We start from the raw sequence: 21,695 nt of genomic DNA, 5'->3' as shown, positions 1-21,695 counted from the left end.
AGCAGTGTGGTAAAAACTGAAGTGATTTTTTTCAGCAAATAATTAAGCATTGATTTAATTTTCTAATTGAACATAATGGGACTTTGAATGGAAAATACCCTTTAAACCAATAGCTCCTAATCTTGGTTTTGCATTCTTCTTTACAATTAGTCATGCTGGCTGGAGATAATGGAGTTAGTTCAATAATATTCCAGAACCAAGTTCAGGAGAAGAAAATGCTACATCTAAAACATGATTTTTCAGTTGTTATAATGTATCAGCCCTCAAACTTTCCAGGGATTTTGCCTTCAGCCATTATTGTTGTTCTGAATTATTCACTATTTATTCTCTGAACTGCCAATTCTCTAAGTGCCTTCTATGACCATGATTTTATACACACACACACACACACACACACACGAGGTGAGAAAACTATATACAGTACTACTGCACACTTTTATGAAAGAATCACCCTCATCCATCATATTTACGCAACCACTTCTCCCTTTATGAACCTGTTCGGCCCTTAAGATCGGCCAGGAAGGCCCTTCTCAAATTCCCAAAAATCTTGGGTCAATCCTTCCAAAACTCCCCCAGTTTTTACAGTTGGTCATGTTGGGTCTGTGTGCCAAATTTGGTCCAGATCCGTCATCTGCTGGGTTCAGTGTTCTCTTTATAAGGGTGAACTACAACTCCCAGATTTCCAGGGCAATCATCTTGAAACTGTGCCAGTATTCAATTGGCCATGTTGGGTCTGTGTGCCAAGTTTGGTCCAGATATGACGTAGGCTGGGTTCAGTGTTTTCTGAATACGGGTGAACTGTAACTCCCGCATGCCAAATTCAATCACCCCAAACTCTGCCAGTTTACAAAGTTGGCCATGTTGGGTCTGTGTGGCAAATTTGGTCCAGATCCATTGTCGGCTGGGTTCAGTGTTCTCTGGATAAGGGTGAACTACAACTCTCAGATTCCCAGGGCAATCTTCCTGAAACACCTGCCAGGATTCTCAGTTGGCCATGTTGAGTCTGTGTGGCAAGTTTGGTCAAGATCCGTCATCTGCTGGATTCAGTATTCTCTGAATACGTGTGAATCATAACTCTCTGATGCCAAGGTCAATCACCCACAAATCCTGACAGTATTCCTAGTTGGCCATGGTGAATTTGTGTGCCAAGTTTGGTCCAGATCCATCACTTGCTGGGTTCAGTATTCTCTGAATACAGGTGAACTATAACTCCTGGATGTTAAGGTCAATCACCCCCAAACCCCGCCAGTATGCAAATTTGGCCATGTTGGCTCTGTGTGCCAAGTTAGTTCCAGGTCCATTATTGGTGAGGTTCAGAGTGCTCTTAAATTGCAGGTGAACTATAAATCCAAGTCCCTACAACTCCTATAAATCATGGTGAATTCTCCCCAAACCATTCCAGTATGTTCAGGTGCTGATCAATTCCTCTGTTTCCTGTGTGCCATAGGGAAGGGTAGGGAAGGGTTAATGGAGAGGCAGTGGGTGGGGTCATGCAAATAGAGAGAGAAAGGAACATTGGGATGTGCGTGGTGTAACCTGCAATGTCATTGGGGGACTCCTTGGGGAGAGTCACTTAGTGGCAGCTCAGCACATTATAGCCTGTTTGTGGAGATTGGAGGCTACCTGTTTGAATGGAAACCCATGCCACATACACACATATAGATTTTCACTTTTATTATGTGAACAGATTATTATATTATTATTATTATTATTATTATTATTATTATTATTATTATTATTATTATTATTTAGCACATGGAGCCTAGACTCCTTTTATCCTTTCACCATATTATGTGATTTCCAGTTCTTTGATTAGTTCCTAATCTTGCATGCTCCTCAAACTATTTCAGGTGGTGGCACAGATAAAGTAATGCTATACAATACTTTGAACAACAATGCAAAAAATCCTGGTTTCTTTTTTTCAAGCTTCAACAACATTTCAAAGGAAGAGGTTCCCCACCTTGCTCATATTTAAAGTATGGATCCCACCTGATCCTGGAAGCTAAAAGGGGTCAGTTCTAGTTAGTACTTGCATGAGAGACTATCAAGGAATACCAGATGCTATTGTCTATATGTCAAAGGCCCCTTCCACACAGCTGTCAAAAATCCATGTTGACCTGGATTATATGGCAGTGTGGACTCAGATAATCCAGTTCAAAGCAGATACTGTGGATTATCTGCTTTGATACTTTGGTTATATGGCTGTATGGAAGGGCCCAGAGAGAGAAACTGAAAAAATAAACAGCTCTGAGTATTCCTTGCCTAAGAAAAACCAATTCATGGAGTCTCCATAAGTTGACAGGCAATTTGAAAGCACACAGACACACACACAGTTTGGATGCTGCTCGTGGAAGCCATGCCAGTATCAGTATCAAGGAAATCCAAATAGCCTTTCAATTAGTGGTCCTGAGACTGTCTCTGGGCCCTTCCACACAACCATATAACCCAGAATATCATGGCAAAAAAATCCAACAATATCTGCTTTGAACTGGGTTATCTGAGTCCACACTGCCATATATCCCTGTTCAAAGCAGATAATGTGCGATTTTATTCAGCTGTGTGGAAGGGCCCTGTGTATGCATGTATCAAATTGTGCTTTTCATTTATTTATGTCATTTTTTTGTGTTAGGTCACTTTAAACCACCAGTTTTAAACAGCTATTTGGGAGTTTATTTTCTGCATGGCTTGCTTTAAGAGATATCTTTAGAAATGCTAAAACCTTCCAATACAGCCTTGCTTCAAAACAGGCTGAAAGCAGCTGTTAAGCTTCTAAATTGAAGTGCAACAGGTCTAAAGACCGCACTGTTTTGTTCTATCATGTGTTCCCCTCATACAAACAATCCATTTGTAACAGGCTAAGACTTTATCCTCGCAGTTAATTTTTTACTTTGATGACACTTCACATCAATAATTTAATATATAATTACATTTTTATTAAATTTTGAAGCAAATTGATGAATGAAGAGGTCAGAGAACAAGCAACCATCTTGCAAGATGTCATATGACCCTTCTTTGAGCCTCAAAATATTCAATGTTCAGGCTTTGAATGACAAACATAATTGTGGAGTTACTTGACTATTTTTGAAAGCCTCTAAATGCAAGGGTAAGGAAGGGTAGAATTTTTTTTTCTTTTATACTGCTATATTTTATTAAAATTTCTTAAATATCTAGCCCATCTTCTCCATTACAGTAGAGTCTCACTTATCCAAGCCTCGCTTATCCAAGCTTCTGGATAATCCAAGCCATTCTTATAGTCAATGTTTTCAATATATCGTGATATTTTGGTGCTAAATTCATAAATACAGTAATTACAACATAACATTACTACGTATTGAACTACTTTTTCTGTCAAATTTGTTGTATAACATGATGTTTGGGTGCTTAATTTGTAAAATCATAACCTAATTTGATGTTTAATAGGCTTTTCCTTAATCCCTCCTTATTATCCAAGATATTCGCTTATCCAAGCTTCTGCCGGCCCGTTTAGCTTGGATAAGTGAGACTCTACTGTACTGAAAGAAATCTTACTTTACTTTCCACCTCCAATAAAAAGCCTCTTAAATCCTGAAAAGCATGAAAAGCCCAGGTTTATAAAGAAAAAAATTGCACTGATGTTTCCATCATAGATAGGTTTTTATTAATGCTAAGACAAGTCATACACTCTCAGCCTCAGCGGCTGAGGGGGGAAAGGAAGGGGCCTGAGGCTGTTAGGAATTGTGGGAGTTGAAGTCCAAAACACCTGGAGGGCCCGAGTTTGCCCATGCCTGATCTAAATGCTATGTAATTATTGTGATTTATGCCCCTGGTGGCACAGTGTGTTAAAGCTCTGAGCTGCTGAACTTGCGGACCAAAAGGTCCCAGGTTCAAATCCCGGGAGCAGAATGAGCACCCGCTGTTAGCTCCAGCTCCTGCCAACCTAGCAGTTTGAAAGCATGCAAATGTGAGTAGATCAATAGGTACCGCTCTGGCGGGAAGGTAACGGCGCTCCATGCTGTCATGCCGGCCACATGACTTTGGAGGTGTCTATGGACAACGCCGGCTCTTTGGCTTAGAAATGGAGATTAACACCAACCCCCAGAGTCGGTCACAACTGGACTTAACGTCAGGGGAAAACCTTTACCTTTACTATGGACATAAATCCCACACATTCCAGTGAAGTTTAGAAATAGCCGGCTTATTTTCAACCACATTACCTCTTACGTATTACTGCTAAACATACAATGTTAATTTAAGCATTCTTTAATGCTTTTATGTGCAGAAAATCAGCAGGTCAAACTGTTTATAAATGTCAGCAGTGCTCATGCTAACTCAATTTGAATTCAAAGCATGATTCAAAGAAAGTTTTTATTCATCCTTTTGTCTTTTTACCCTTGGGCATTGAAAAAAATACCTGTATCTGCCAATATGATGCAGCAGAGGCAGTGACACCTTCAATGTAGCAAGTATGTAGCAAACGCACTTTTCGAGTCATTCAGCACTTGAATTATTAAGGGACAGTGCTTCAGAAGCCTTATATGGCAGGGTTGCAGAATGCTTGCAACAGAGCCATTGTTGGCAAAGCTAAAGCCCTTGTCATCACTTCTGTGTTATGCCACTGTATGCCGTGATTTTAGGTTTCATAATAAACTAAATAAGTGAAGCCTGTTGAGTACATGGAATAAAGCCTTCCAAATTCAACCTTGAGCTGGTGATTCATCAATAGGACTGGCCACTCTCTTGTCAAAGTCAACAGTAGATAACTGGGGGAAGAGGGGAAGGATATAAACGAAGAGACTGACAGTGAACAAAAAGGAATGGCTTTCAAGTCAGTGGGCTACTATCCAAGGGACTGAACCCAATCTCCAAAATAGATTCAGCATCTTAGCCTTCATAGTTTGGATTGAAATCCAGATCAGATGCACCATGCCACTGACATTGCAGTCATCCGCCAACACTGTCCACATAGAGCACCACATTCGAATCTCTAACTGTAAAACAATTTCCACGCATACGTAGAAGGTAAGCCACACTGAGTAGAATCAGACTTCACATATCCATATTGTTGCCCTTTTCATGAGATGTCCTCTGTTCACATTACATGGCTATTCTGTGGGAAAGATCATACGTTCTCTGATTCCTTCTTGGAAGAATAAATAAACCCAAGATATGTATAGAAGGCTTGATTAAACATCCATGCAAAGTATCAGCAAATCCTGCTTCAACATCTCTCTTTGCATGAATCTTTTGGCTTAATTATTCTCAGAGTACATGGGAAATGTATGACTCTGAAGGTGGTAGTAAGTAAGCCTATCTAAAACAGTTTTTCTTTGCAAAGCAAGATGTGCCCCCTTCTAATCCATTTATAAAAGCCAGCCAAACTGGTAAAAGAATGTTTCTACAGCATTCTATTTTTATTGAAGATGCAAGCTTGCTGCATGCTGTACAAACTGCATGGCACACAGCTCACCCTTCTTTGATAACCTGCTGCCTTCTCCCAAATACTGCTGCCTAGTGCAGCAATTTTATTCTGTCTAATGGTAGACTACTCCAGAGAGTGAGCTAATCATGATTCTCTATAGTTATATCCTTAAATCAATGCTGACACCCTTCTGACACCAGCTTCAGGAAATACATCAAGTACATCTAGAGCCAATACTGTCTGCGTAATTCCAATAAATAATATTTAAAAACGGCTACTGTCTTCTTCTCCCATCCAAAAAAGATTCAAATGTATAACCAGCCCCTTTGATTGACAAGCCAGATGTATCTTTTCCACTGAAGAAGTCAGTCACAAATATTGGTACCCTGTCCAGGCAATAGCACAACCTTGTAATCCCTCCCCTCATACAACAGATGGTGTATTTTATTTTATTTTAGCATCTAAAATAACATGTTCTGATCTAAAGATCAACTTAATACAAATTTGATACACCCCAAATTGTTGCATCTTTGCAACTAATATGTAGATTTTTTTAAAATGCAAGTTGTCGAATAATTCAAGGGAAAATCACTCATACCTAGAACACATCTATTTTACTGTGATTCTATTCCCTTGCTAACTTTACCTGCTCCATTTCTTTACGTGTCTGTATTTCTAAATATTCAACAGAGTTTAAATAACTGCAGTGTTAAACATTAATGCACTAGAGGAAATTTCATTAGGGAAGAGTACACTTCTTATTGTGGCCATGCTTTCATTTTGCCTTCCCCCATAGCAATATCCCTGCACTCAAATCAAGAATCGCCACCAACACCACCATCACTGTTATCAAAAGCAACAAAAAAATAGATGCTTACAGTATTTCTCTTTTCACTTTTGTACAAATCCATGACAAATAACTTCACAAAATACCCAAAAACCTTGGGGCACCTTGAAGATTAACATTACTTCCATTCTGTAAACCAACTAGAAATGCACGTGATCTATAAAGTAGCAATTACAATGTCAGCATTTCCCCCCATTAAATATGACATATCATTTAAAACACCTTAATACTGCAATGCCAGAAACCAATAATACTTGTACAGCTTTAGCATCTCGGGCCAAGTTTTTCAACACTGCCCCAACTAGTTGGCACAATCCAATATCCCAAATGCAAATTCTTATTTCTTGGCACATGCATCAGGTCCCATGAGGACAGGAAAATATGCATTGATTCCAGGCCACAACAGTATTTCTGCTACTGTTGGCAGCTGTTGAAATATGGGTACTAATTTTGCCAGTGTCAACAAGGCCCTAAAGGATCATGAATATTAGATGTTATGTTTCATTGAAACTAATGGAATTAGATCACAGCCACTTTTCATCACACTGTAGCCTGATGGCAATCCCCATCTTCTGCTGACAGTTTTGAAAGCCAACTCAACCAGCCTAGGGGTACAATCTATCAGGAATTCCTCCTACACAAGCCTCACTGGAAGAAATGGGAATTGGACAAAATCACACTGTATAACTCCGTGTGTACAACTGCCAAGCCCTTCATTAGCTCCTTACAGATTCCTATATTGGGGACGGGGAGCTTCTATAGTTCAACATGACATTAAAATTCTTGTAAACACCAAATGCAAAATTAAAACAGGAAGGAGAAATGCCAGCTCATATCAAAATCTAACACGTTTCCAAATCAATTCTTTGGTATAGGAAGCCAATGTCATGTCTTCCTTTACAGAATATTTAAATATTTGCTTTTCAGTCACAAAAATATTGAATAAAATACTTTTATAAATCTTAATACTGGCCTGTTTATAATGCAATGCCATCTCCTAAAATAATAAACCTGCACCCCCCCCCCCCCACACTTCATTATATTAAAGCTTTCAAATCCACTTAGGCAGCAATCCCATAATCTCATACAGAATTCCTGGAAGTAATAAACTCCAGTGAAAACTATCTCAGTATAGACACATGTATAGGACTGAGTTATTGGCAGACTGGACTATATTGTGGACTCATATTCCGGACTCATTCATATTACACAAATATACTACTGCCGTGGTTCAGTCCTATGTACCTACATCCCTGCTGCACATGGAGTGTCTGAGAGTGCCTTTTAAGACTCAAAGGCTGGATATAAAGGGACAATAAAGAGATATATTTCTTTTTGCCTCACAATTCATGAATAAGCATTACTTTCCTAACTTTCTTTCTCATGAATGCACAATTAGGATGGCTGATGATGTAGCAATACAAGAAGAGCTGGTGCTATCCTCTTAACACACCTCAAGTGATGGCTGGTGTGCATGCATCACACAACTAACAATACAGATATACCATCAGGAAAAATTATTGTGGTGGTGACAGTGCCTGCAAATCAATTCCGACCTATGGTGACCTTAAGGTTAACCTATCACAGGATTTTCTTGGCAAGATTTATTCAGAAGATGTTTGCCATTATCTTCCTCTAAGGCTGAGAGAACGTGACTTGCCCAAGGTCACCCAGTTTCATGGCCAAACAAGGATTTGAACCCCAGTTTCCAAAGTCATAGTCCAACTCTTTAAATCACTATAATATCATTCTGGCTCATTTGGGCAAAATACAACACAATTATTTTTCTTATTGTTATGTGCCTTCAAGTTGACTCCAACTTTTAATTACTCTTTCACTGCATTTTCTTGGCAAATTTCATTCAAAGGAAGTATACCACTGCCTTTCTCTAAGACTGAGAGAGTATCACTAGCCCAAGGTCACCCAGACTGGTTTCCCTGTTTCCTAGGCCCCTTCTACATTGCCATATAATCCAGATTATCAAATCAGATAATCCACATTATCTGCTTTGAACTGGATTATATTCGTCTACACTGCCATATAATCCAGTTCAAAGCAGATAATCTGGATTTTATATGGCAGTGTAGAAGGGGTTCTAGTTAACCATTCTGATTACACAATACAATCCCCAACATACTGAGAGATAATTCAACTCAGTGGGACTTATTGCCACATAAAAGTAAGACTGGGCCCTTAGGGAGCTTCCAGACTTGACAGAAATGCACACCAAAGCGGGTTTTTAAAACCCGCTTTGGCACGCATTTCTGTCCTCACACCCACCAGGAGGACTGCCGGAGCAGCGTTTTCTTTAATTTTAAGGCTGGTTTTAGGGGGGGGTGGGGGAGGAGGATGTCCTCTCGCTAATCCGGGCTCATGGAGCCCAAAACACCAAGAGGGCTGTGGGGACTGACTCCTGACTACTAGGACTACCCAGTAGTCAGTCCCCACACACCCAATACCCCATTAGACCTCGGCCTTTCAAGAAGGCCCAGGTCTAATAGAGTATCAAATTAATTTACCTGCTTTCTCCCAAATTAATTCACTTTTACCTGAGGCATTGTTTAGATGCCTCAGGTAAAAGCCTGACAGGTCCCGTATTTTGGGGCCCTTGCATTACCACACTTGTTCAGTTTATATATCTATAAAATCAGAAAATGTAGAGTCATCCAACTAGTGCCTTACACAATAATCCTAAAGAATTCCAAAGCAGACATAGCATAATTGCAGAATATGCATAGCATAATTGCAGACTATGCAGTCTTCTCAACTATGCTTTTTAAGTACTGCTCACATTCTAAGTACTTACTATACTGTACCATAACAAATCTCAAGTTGCCAGAACAAGGCAGTTTTTATATTAACACATACAACCCTAATGATGCAAATGCAATGTTCCCACAAAGATACGGCGTTATATAAAACATTTTATTTAACCAACAGCAGTTCTCATTCCTAACTATACGCATCTTTTCTGCCATCTCTGCACCATTGTGCTGAGTCACTTCCTATCCTTCCCTTCATCTTATGTCTTCCCTTCGGGGAATTATTCTTCAGTCCAATTCAGGAGACAGTTTGTTTGTTGTGCCATCAGATCATGGGCATTTTGTCTTCCCTGATTTGTTCCTCTCCCATTCAACTAGAGAAACTAATCTAAATTTCTTCTTGGCTTTATTGAGAATGAAACAAACCAGAGAGCAAGTGTCTGTGTTCAGGCAACTTAACAAATAAAAATAGAGCAAAACTCTGTGGTTCATTTATTACTCCATCATCACAGAGAAGTGATGAGGCAGAATGCAGCAGCTTGAAAATGCAACAACCTGGTTCCTGGAGATCACTGACTTCCAATATTGTCCAAACTGGCCCTTCCTGTCTGCAGCTCCATTTCTCACATCTAGTTCCAGATACATTGATATGATAGAAAATCAGTGCATATGAGGCTTACAGCATGCATGCTTGCTTGCTTATTTATTTATTCATTTGGAAGAAATAAATTACCCTCCAATGACAAAGATTACCAGAGTAGTTTACGAATTCTTAATTTGACAATTCCCTACCCTGAGGCTTACAGTCGAAGGCCCCCTTCTACACTGCCATATAAAATCCAGATGGTCTGCTTTGAACCAGATTATATGGCAAGTGTAGACTCAGATAATCCAGTTCAAAGCAGATAATGTAGATTATCTATCTTGACAATCTGGATTATATAGCAGTGTAGAAGGGGCCTAAAACTGTTGAGTCTCTGTGTTCTTTCTGGGATTCTTCAGCTTTAAGTCAAAATGTGTTGATCCCTTTTCTGTGTAACACTATAGATCAGGCATGGGTAAACTTGGGCCCTCCGGGTGTTTTGAACCTTAACTTCCACCATTCCTCAGGCCCTTTCCTTTTCCCTTTCAGAAAGTTTAAGTCTTAATTTCTCAATAGGAACATATGGTCTTGATGTGTGTGAATGGCAAGGTATGAGGAGCTGTGGCTGATGCTTAATGACATCAGGAGAGATCTTCCCCAGTCTTAGATTTTGGCTTGGAAACCTCAGGGCATGAGATAATCCTGAATTACCAGTCCTACTCATAAGTAATAATATTGTGAGTTCTATGCCAATAATGAGTTGAGTTACCCGTTTTCTTCTTTTCCTGCTCTCTGCCATCCTTTTGAAATTAGCCCAAAGGCTGCAGGTAATTAGACTACATATTATGCACTTGATTTAGACACAATAATCACAACAATTTAACTCAATTAAAGAATACTGAGGCCAACATTTTTTTAAAAAACTGTAAGGAACTTACCGAGCCATAAAGTTCCCCTTTCTCATTCATTCCAAGATAAAGTCCACTGTCTACCCCTCGAATGCTGACCAGGCCCACTGCTATACTGATAAATTCCAGGATACCTGCAAAAAACATAATACAAAATATTATTTCCATTCACCGATTTAGTAAATTTGGTATTACCATCAAGAGGTTATTTAAATAGCAGCTGCTTTCCAGAAGATGGAAGAATCCCAACGGATGAGTAATTATTAGAGATCAATGCATCCTTAGCACATAAAAGAGAACGATATCAAGATTCTTATGCAATGTAAAAGCTCATGACTGCCAAGCCAAAAGCTCAACCCTTCTCAAAAAAAATTCATAAACTTTTCCAACTGAAAATAACTGATTCAAGATTTCAAGCAGTCCTTTGATACAATGAGGCTTACAAAATGCTTGGTAACATTATTTACAGATGGACGTTTTTAAAATATATTGTTGTCCATTGACATTCTGTTTTCCATTCTTGAGCTGTAAGTGAAGTATCTGCTTTGGGAGACAGTGATCAGGCATTCGGACAATGTGGCCAGTCCAGCAAAATTGATGGTGGAGAATCATTGCTTCAGTGTTGGTGGTCTTTGCTTCTTCCAAAATGCTGACATTTGTCTACCTGTCTTCCCAAGAGATGTGCAAGATTTTTCAAAGGCAACACTGATGGAATAATTCCAGAAATTGAGAGTGATGTTTGTAGATGATCCATTTTTTGCAGATGTGCAACAGGGATGATAAACAAGCATTTTGGTATCTCTATGAATGTCCCAATCCTCAAACAGTCCCTGCGTCATTAGTAAAAATGCTGCGATCACAGAGCTCAGACAGTGTTGTATTTTGTACTTACAGATGGATATTTTAAAAGTCATTTTGTAGGCTGTGAAAGATTACTTTGAATCTGCTGAAACAGAATTCAACAATGCATGCATAGCTATAACTGCTCTCCTGGTAAGTAAAAACATTCTAATTCCTTCTGACTTTTAGACAAGTTTGTAAAGGAGTGCTATGCTGCTTTGTTGATTTTGTAATATAGTATTTCAATGAACTATAGTGGTTTTAATTTTACAAACTGTTTAGTTGTTTTTAAATAAATGTTATCTTTATACTTTTTATTGATGGTTTATCAAATTTTAATTTGCATTGTTTTAGACTCATTAGTCAGGAAAAGGTAGAAAATAAATGAATAAAATAAACAGAGAAACAAGCAGACAAAGAAATAGTATGTCAGTGGCTGTAGATGGCTTCCATACTAATTGATAGTGTGTCTGCCAGGAGTTTTAATCGAAATGTTAAATAACCTCGTCCCCAAATGGGTTCAGCACCTTGGATAGCTCCATGAATCTAGCCTTGGAGGAGGGATAATACAAGAGCACTGGCTCTGCAAATGAAAATTCTGCAGGCCCAAATTAAATTTACCTTCATGGCTCAAATTTCTAGCATTGCAATAACTCAGTAACTCCACTGAGTATTTAGAAAAGTAGGCATCAACAAACAGGAACAGGCAAAAGTTACTCAAGGTGTGCAAATACAGCTAATATAAAAATTCAAGGTGTGAACAATTTTCAGCATCTCATTCTCTGAAATCCTAGAGATTTGGGACACAAAGTACAATCTTGTCTGGGCCAGAATTCTTATTTGTGGGACAGTAATGCTCTCATTTTGCTATATCCCTTATAACTACACCCTTGGATTTCTCCTTTGAAGTTCAGACGAAAATTCAAAACCACACTTCCTGACATTTCAGCCAGCAGCTACAACTATGTACAACAATGAGACAGAGAGGGTATAAAACAAAGTAAATAATAAAAAAAAATTCTTTTGAGTTCATGAATGCTCTAATTGGACTTATTCTGCATAAGAACATAGGTTGTCAAACAATATCCAGAGATATATTTTTCTTTTAAATGTTACTGAAGGAAGTCCAATAGACCTTACTTAGAGTGTTATGTTCTACTATATGCAGGACTGCCTAAGGTTTGGGGAGCCTTAATCAAGTGTTCTGCTCTAGTTTAAGAATAATAAGCAAGTAATATCCTTCAATAATACAAGTAAGCAAAACCTCTTACATGAATAAAGCATGACTATCAATTGTTACATTACTTTTTTTTAAAAAAGTAAAGTCATTGACTTTGTTATTATACAAAAAAATAACACAGGTGATATTGTAGCTTCTAACACATTGCTTCAAAACTCTGAATCATGCACTTGAAAAGCAGAAGCCCCAATGTTCCAATTTGGTATTCCACCATTCTGCAAAAGAACTAGTCAGTTGTTCAGACAGATTTACTAAATCTCATTTTTGGGTAACACCAAGCCCTACTAAATCTACTTATTGCTTAAAATCGCTTTCCCCAACTCAGATCTCCAGATGTTTTAGGTGCCAACTTTCATCAGCCAAAGCAAGAAGAGTAGAAATCAGATTCAACCACCAATCAGATAACTTTCTTTGGTGAAATCAAGAGGAAAATGCCATCTTTCATTTACAACAGGCAGCCAAATATCTCAGCCAAGTCATGTGTGAAACTCAATAGAGTGCGTCTTATATACTGCAATTTTTAAAAATCTTACGTTAATGCCTGCTCTGTACTACACCAATAGCTAAACAATTCTGAGCAACACTGCTCATAAAGTATGAATTGTTTTGGACTTAGCCCAATTCATTTAAACTGAGGCCTCTTCTACACTGTCCTTATATTCTAGGATCCGATCCCAGGTTATCTGTTTGGAACTGGCTTATATGAGTCTCCACTGACAGATAATCTGGGATAAGCAGATAATCTGGGATCAGATCCTGGGATATTGGACAATATAGAAAGGACCTGAGTTAAGAACTTTATTATTTAATTCAGAGATGGGCTTTTTTTTTTTCTTTTAAAGGGTAGTCCCTTGCAAGTAATTTGTTGAAGGCCTCACATAAACATTGGGTGGAAGCAAAGTCAGCGATAGAAGCAAAAGCAGTTTTCTCTCTTTTCACCACACTTTTCTAGGAGCTCTTGATGGTGAAATGGGTTAAACCCTTGTGCCAGCAGGACTGCTAACTGACAGATCCACGTTTCAAATCCAGGGAGAGCAGATGAGCTCCGTCTGTCAGCTCCAGCTCCCCATGCAGTGACATGAGAGAAGCCTCCCACAAGGATGGTAAAATATCAAACATCCAGGCTTCCTTGGGCAATGTCCTTGCAGATGGCCAATTCTCTCACACCAGAAGCGACTTGCAGTTTCTCAAGTCACTCCTCGCACACACAAAAAACACACTCTTCTGTCCTTGCTGAACTGAATGCCTTCAGAGAGCTTTTGAAATTAGAAATCAGGTTCAGGATCATGGGCTGTCCATAAATTATTTGCTTAAAGTTTATTCTGAATGCACATAATATAAGCTCAAGTACTGTTGAGGTTACAATCCTATCTCCTCAGAACCCAACAACCTGCGAAGGAATGGTCCTGAATAATGTCAGAGATGACACATTTGTAAAGGTGACCTAGAAGCAAATGCCAACTAGAAGCTGACATTCCCAATAGATTATCATCTGACCTGCTCTTTATTCTTGGCATTTTTCTTGATTTATACAGCAAAAAAAATATTTTTTAAAGATCGCCATACTGATTCACAATAACACAGCAAAGTACTACCCAAAAATTCATTTTAAAAGCAGGACTAGTTGATTTATAGATTATTTGATTTTCACTGGTGACTCTGTCATGATACTGGCATCACAACAACAACATTCCACCTGGTCCTCTGACAAATCTGGTAGCTAGACAATGGTTTCCCATAGAGGAGGTTGCAAGAGATTTAAATGGAGGCCAGCAGACTCCCAGTATTACATAATTCAGCATGCAGGCTACACCGGGTATATATTAGAAAGTTTCTGTCAGCATTATCTGGAACATCCTTTGAGGTTTCCATTTTTCCAAATCAGACTGGCATGAAATGTAACCAATTAACTCCAATTTACTGCAGGATATTTAAAAAGCAATGTAGTTATTCTGGAACATAACTACATTGTCCCTTTCAGCCAAAAAAGGTTAGGCGGTGTTTCTTTATCAAAGGTAAAAACTTTAATAAGTTAACATAACATAACTTCCATGAAGTATGACTCAGTGCAAGGCAATATGAAAGAAGTACTGCTTTTCTAATCAAAATGTGGGCAGGGATTTTAAAAAGGAACATTTCTACTTTTAACTGAGTAGAGTTAGCTGTACAGACTATACAAGGGCAAATAATGTTGCAACCTAAATGCTTTCTAAAAAGGTAGCAATAGGGGTGCTATTGCCTATTCACCACAGGCAAGTAACAGCTACACTTTGGGAGCACGCAATGGTGCAATGGAGTCAGAGCTCATAGGGTCAGACTTTTGGCTGAGACTTTTGGATTCATAGGAATACTTACATTATTTCCCATCCCACTCCCATAATTCCCTTTACCTTTGAATGTACCAGAAATTCACACAGTAAGGTGAGGGAGGGAATTCCCAGCAACAATATAATGTTGTGTGCTATTCCTCTTATGCAAAGTATTTAGGAATGGCCATTAAGAAACATTAACTTTACAAAAGACACTTCATAAAGTAAATACAAAAACTGCTACAGTTTATTGTCGAAGGCTTTCATGGCCGGACTCACTGGAGTGTTGTCTGGTTTCCAGGCTGTTGTAGAAGGCTTTCATGGCCGGAATCACAGGGTTGTTGTGTGTTTTCCAGGCTGTATGGCCATGTTCCAGAAATATTCTCTCCTGATGTTTCACTTGCATCTGTGATTGGCATATTCAGTGATCCTCTGAAGATGCCAGCCATAGATGCAGCTGAAATGTCAAGAGAAAATGCTGCTAGAACACAACCATACAGCCCGGAAACCACACAACACTATTACAGTTTGTTATTACCTGAATATTGAATACATTTGTTAATTTGATTATAGGGACTGTCACAATTCACTCATTCATTCAATGTATACCCCCTTTTCTCACAGGATGGGGCCAAAGTGCTTACAAAATTTGTTGCTGGGTGCATTTAAATTGTTTCCAAATTATGGGAAACCTAAAGTGAACTTGTCATTTGACTTTCTTGCCATGACATATTCAATGGTAGGTTGTCAGCTCTGAAGCTGAGAGAGCATCAGTTGCTCAAAGTTGCCCAGCCAATGTCCATGACTAAACAGGGATTTGAACCCTGGTCTCCCAGTGTCTCCCTTAGCACGTAGGCTGCACCAGGTATATAATGTATTAGGCACTTACTATCAACAATTTATGGAAAATGTATCTCCAAGAGGCCTCTGGGGATAAAATTTTGCAAGTTTGAGGGGACCTCCAAAGTTTTGGTGATGACCTGTTGGATGGCAAGGGCATAAAACACTTTAGACTCTTCTTTCCGTTTGTATAGAGAGCATGAAAGATTAGAAACCAGATTTGCTAAGTCCTCAAACTAGTAAAAACAGCTAGCTCAGCAAAGGAATAAAAAAAGAGAAAGAGGCCTCATTCACCACTACTGATCACAGCAAAGTCATACTCTCCTTACTTTATCAGGCACTTTTCATTGCATCTGATGTTCACAAGTCCAACAGCATAATCCTATGTGTGCTGATAAATGGTAGCATTGACATCAACAGAACTAACTCCCTTCTTTCTGTGTTTTGCAATCCTAGCTACAGTTATCCTCAACTGAATCCTATTGAATCCAGGGTCATCTACCCAGAGGACATGCCTGGATTTAAAAGAATATACTGTAGATGGAATTAGCTCTCAAAGGGTTACTATTGTAGCAAAAGAATCCTGCAGCGTTTTAAAGATGAGACAACATATTACAACACAATTGCTAGTTTGTAATTAAGCTTTCCTTTATGAAAAACTTTGAACACCTAGAAACTGCTAACTGCTACTGGGTTTAACTCAAAATTAGTTGTACAAAATTTAGTTGCACAAATATCACTGGGACAAGTTAATGGTGATTAAAATGCAGGGTATTTCAAAAAGATGGACCTGATTCAAATTGCTATATCTCTGTCATGGTGCAAGGAGCCGCAGTGGCGCATTGGGTTAAACCCTTGTAAACTGCTGACCTGAAGGTTGGGTTACTGACCTGAAGGTTGCCGGTTCAAATCCGTGAGACGGGGTGAGCTTCCGTCTGTCAGCTCTAGCTTGGGGGGCATAAGAGAAGCCTCCTAGCAACACCTCCAGGCATCCCCTGGGCAACATCTCTGTAGATGGCCAATTCTCTCACACCAGAATCCACTTGCAATATGTTCTCAAGCTGCTTCTGACATGATAAAAAAAATATCTGACTCATGAATGAAACTCTTACTGTGAGAAAGGATGGGGCAAAAAATTTCAAAGGATTACCACTAGATGCCTCTCCCAGCACAAAAACAGCCCCTAACCTCAATCATTTGCAAGATGATGACAGTGCAACATAAAGCCTCATGAGATATTCTCCATTTACAGATTATTTTAGATTGCTTCTGGCTCAAAATGCTTAGTAAAACTTGATAAACCGTTTATATCTTTTTGTGTAATTGTAACATGAATATGCTATCATGAAATATACTGCTTTGAAAGTGGGTCCAACATTTTGAAACACCCTGTGCAATGATTCCAGCAGGATGCATTACTAGCTCCTCTGGATCTAACATAATAACAATAATTGAATTGCCTGAATCTATTGGCAACAGAGACCAATATCTACCTACACTATCTGGATACACTAAACTGAATCGTAATTGTCATCCACTTTATTATGTCACCGCAAAAAACATTGAATGCTCCAGTAACACAGACTCCAAACTATTTGTGAAACAGCCCACTCATACTGTTCGGTTTTAGGAAAATCATAATTAGGCATCCCCAGTCAGTTGGAAAGAAAATATCCTGCCAATCACCGCTGTGATCCTATTTTGTCTTATCAGCCAGGGAGGCATTTTCACAAGGCTCTTAAAGATGCTCCTGCACGCCTCCTAAGGAACAGCTGGCAAAGGAATGGAACCTGGGGAGTACAGTTTACTGCAATTCATCTGCAGCAATTCTGGAGAAGCTCAGATGTGTTGGAGCTGCAGCAGCCCTCAGTTTTTTCCCCAGCCTTTGCAACAATTCTATTGCTGCATCATCACCTACGTGCAGAGAGAGCTGGAGTCACACGCTACCCATGGAAGGTCACTGACTGCAGAAAAATATAGAAAAATGTAGAAAAAAGGGACAGAAATGAGTGCATATGTGTGCCTGAGTGCACACTCATGTGTGTGTTTGTGTGCATTCCCACTGCCTTCCCTTATCATCTTATTTAACTAATCACTTTCCTTCTGGAGATTTTGCTTGGAGAAACAGGTAAGGAAAATGCTCTGAAGCTAATGAGGGATGTAATGCACATATTCAGTACTTGTTCCTCTAATTTAAACAAATTATAACTGCATAATAAAAGGGAGACACGCGCACACATACACACCTCATTTTTAAATGTTCACCATTAATTGATTATGACAGATACAAATGTTAATACAGGGGTTATATACTGCAAGGACACGGATCAAATATATTTAATGGAAGTGACATCCCATCCCAATTTTTTCTTCCAAAAAGCTGAAGGTCGCACACATGGTGTCCACTTCCTTTATCTTCAAAACAATCTTATGAGGTAGGTTAAGGTTCTGAGGCTGGATTATACCCAGACAAAGGTCAGGCAGTCATGGTCAAGTGAAGTGTCTCCTCCAACAGCCCACATATGGCTTGATTGCTTGCATGCATGCACACACGCTTGAAAATGATAGGTTTTGCCACAGTTGTGTTAATGCCTGAGTGTACCCAACTGTTTTTCCTTTACTTTAAATATTTTTTTCATGTCAGGAGCGACTTGAGAAACTGCAAGTTGCTTCTGGTGTGAGAGAATTGGCCATCTGCAAGGACATTTCCTAGGGAATACCCAGATATTTTGCCATCCTGTGGAGGCTTCTCTCATGTCCCCACATGGGAAGCTGAAGCTGACAGACGGGAGCTCACTCCGCTCCCTGGATTCGAACTGCCAACCTTTCCATCAGCAGTCCTGTCAGCACAAGGGCTTAACCCATTGTACCACCAAGGAAATAATAATAATAATAATAATAATAATTATTATTATTATTATTATTATTATTATTATTATTATTATTATTATTTTATTATGTATTACCTGCCTCTCCTCATAGCTTGAAAGGCATGGCAACCCATAGTCATACCACAAAAAGCAGAGGGATACTATTGTTTCCTTTAGTTCTAAGTCTGTCATATCTACACATAGAAGTCCTGTTCCATTTTGGTATGACAGAGGTGATGGAAGGGTGTTCTATTAGAGATAACAGAGCTCTAATATGTGGACTGGAAATATGCACATTGTATCTGGAGGGTGTTATGTTGGAGAAGGCTGAGTCTAGCATCTTACAACAGGGATGGGAATGGCAGTCTTTTAGATGTTGTTGGGTTGCAACTCCCAACACAGCCAACTGCAGCCTGATGGTATCTTGGGAAATCACATAACCCTTTCCTACCCTTTTCTATGGCACACAGCAAACAGAGGAATTGATCAGCAACTGAACATACTTGAGAGGTTTGAGGAGAATTCACCATGATCTATAGGAGTGGGTAGGGACTAGGATGTATAGTTCATCAGCAATTTAAGAGCACTCTCAACTCCACCAACAATGGACCTAGAACTAACTTGCCACAAAGAACCCACACAGCCAACAAATAATATTGGAGGTCTTTGGAGGGATTTATAGGAGTTGTAGTCCATCTACATCCAGAGTGCACTATGAACCCAAACTATTATGAGTCTGGACCAAACTTGGCATGCATACCTGATATGCCCAAATTTGAATACTGGTGGCTTTTGAGGGGAATTAATCTGGACATTTTGGAGTTGTAGGTACTATGATTTATAGTTCACCTGCAGTCAAGGAGCACTCTGAACTCCACCAAAGATGAAATTGGACCAAACTCGGTACACAGAGCCCCCATGACCAGCAAAAAAATCAAAAATGGGAGGTCTTTAGGGGAAATTCACCTTGATTTGGAGAAGTTGTAGTTCACCTACATCCAGAGAGAACTGTGAACCCAAACATCGATGGATCTGGACCCAACTTGGCACACATACCTGATATGCTAAAATTTGATTATTGGAGGGGTTTGGAGGGAACTGACCTTCCATTCTGGGAGTTGTAGTTCACCCACAACCAAGGAAACTGCGACCTATACCAACAATGGACCTGGACCAAACTTGGCACACAGACTAACTCAACCTACGGGAGGGGTTTGAGGGGACTGACTCACCATAGTGGGAGTTGTAGTTTACCCTACAGCCACAGAGCACAGCGAACCCCACCAATGATGCATCTAGAGTAGGCATGGGCAAACTTTTTTGCCTTGGGGCCACATTGTGGGTCCAGTCAGGAGGGCAGGGCCAGGAGGGAGGGGGGCTGGGCACACACCGGCTGGAGAGGGCCCAGGAAAGGATGGTGCCAGGAGGGGGCAGGGCAGGGCAGGGCCCGGGTCATCCTCAGGTTGTCCTCCCAGCATAAAGTCGGGCTGCTCATCCCATCCTTCTGCTGGGAGGAAGGCGACCATGTGGTGACTGCCCCAATCCTCCTTCACATCCTCCTCCTGATCCTCTGGCTGTCCTCTTGGCATTATGCCGGGAGAAGGGTGCGACAGTTGGTGACTGAATGTGCTCCAGAGGGCTATCAGCCGCCGAGTGCCATCTCCTGGCCTCTCTCACCGTCCTTATGTTGAGAGGAGGGTGCGACACATGGTGGCTGAGAGCACACCAGAGGGCTCTCGGCTGCTATGTGCCTTCCTCCCTATCTCTTTGGCATAAGGACACCGTGATCCATTATGTGTCATTAAGACAGGGGAAATGAGGAGGGCCTAAGGTAAGCACCCAAAGGGCCGCATCCAGCCCCCAGGCCCCCTGGCCTTAGTTTGCCCAGGCCTAATCTTAAAAAAACTTGCCCGGCATAACAAACTTTAAGTACTGATGGGAGTTCCTTGGGGCTATTTTACTCTTCAATAGATTTGCTTCTATCATTTGGCTGTCCAGACTCCAAACAGGAGTTCTAGCCCAGCTTTCATTGTACACATAACAAGCCTACTCCTTCCTCTGACGGCTACCTCTGCAGGTATTTGGAGATGGATACAGTAAGGGCGCTCCATGCAGTCATGCCGGCCACATGACCTTGGAGGTGTCTACAGACAACACCGGCTTTTTGGCTTAGAAATTGAGATGAGCACCAACCCCCAGAGTCGATCACGACTGGACTTAACGTCAGGGGAAAACCTTTACCTTTACCTTACAGTAAGATCAGAAAACCATGCAAGCTGCACCGAACCCGTTTGAGCAGGACTTTCCCAGTGAAATAATACCTAAACCCAACGAAATGATACCTAAAGCTAGCATCCTTTCTTACGTTGACTTTCAGAAGGTCTACCTTGCCTTGGGAAGAAAGGTCAGGCAAAAGCACTTCTTTGGCGGAGGTGGGCAAGAGACTACAAACTAGTCAAGAATGTGGGCTGAATGTTAATTCCTCCTTCGCGGCTGCGCCGGGGAAAGGGAAAGGGGGAGGGGGAGGGAGGAGGAAAAGAAAGGGCAAGAAAGGACAAAAATAGGCTTGGAAGCGGCAGGCTGAGCTTAGCACGCACGGGCAGCTGGGGGAAGAGAATTGTGCAACGAGGCGCGGCCGGGACTCGGAGGGGCGCGGCTTTGCCAGTCGCCTCGCCAGTCCTGGGGCTGCGTGCCCTTCAAGAGCCCCTCGTGCAGAATTCACAGCCTCAGCCCAGGGAAGGGGGATTTCTGCAGGTTCCATCCTCTCCCCTTGCTATCCCATGCTACTGTTTGCGGCAGAATTTCTTATGAGCCATACCACTCCTCAGGGAGGGAGAAGGCGTATATATACACACACACACACACTTCGGCACCAGACTCCAAACTCGACCCCCCTCCCGCTGCCGCCGAGCTTTCTCCGCAATTGAGCGTCCCGAAGTTTGCAGCAGCCTCGTCAGGCGCGCCTTCTGCCAACGGGAGGCTGAACCCAACCGTGGCTGCGGAAAGAGGCGAGCCAGGAGAGGGGCAAGCAGCATTGTGTGAGTGAATCCACGCGCATGGCACGCTCCGAAGGCAGCTGGGGAACCTCCCGCAGCTAG

At 40.7% G+C, this 21,695-nt stretch overlaps 1 protein-coding gene across 1 annotated transcript in view; it reads right to left on the bottom strand.

Annotated features, from left to right (window-relative positions):
- fgf9 (fibroblast growth factor 9) overlaps window positions 1-21,695 on the bottom strand; it is a 44,742-nt gene that overhangs the window by 8,032 nt on the left and 15,015 nt on the right. The window contains exon 2 of the mRNA XM_008107995.3: window positions 10,529-10,632. Coding sequence (XP_008106202.3) covers window positions 10,529-10,632 — 104 coding nt within the window. The remainder of the gene's footprint in view (window positions 1-10,528; window positions 10,633-21,695) is intronic.

Source organism: Anolis carolinensis, chromosome 3 (genome assembly GCF_035594765.1).
Source record: "Anolis carolinensis isolate JA03-04 chromosome 3, rAnoCar3.1.pri, whole genome shotgun sequence".
NCBI classification, from domain to species: domain Eukaryota; kingdom Metazoa; phylum Chordata; class Lepidosauria; order Squamata; family Dactyloidae; genus Anolis; species Anolis carolinensis.
Note: the sequence above shows the minus strand (reverse complement) of the source record. Positions and strands in the feature narration are given on the sequence as shown.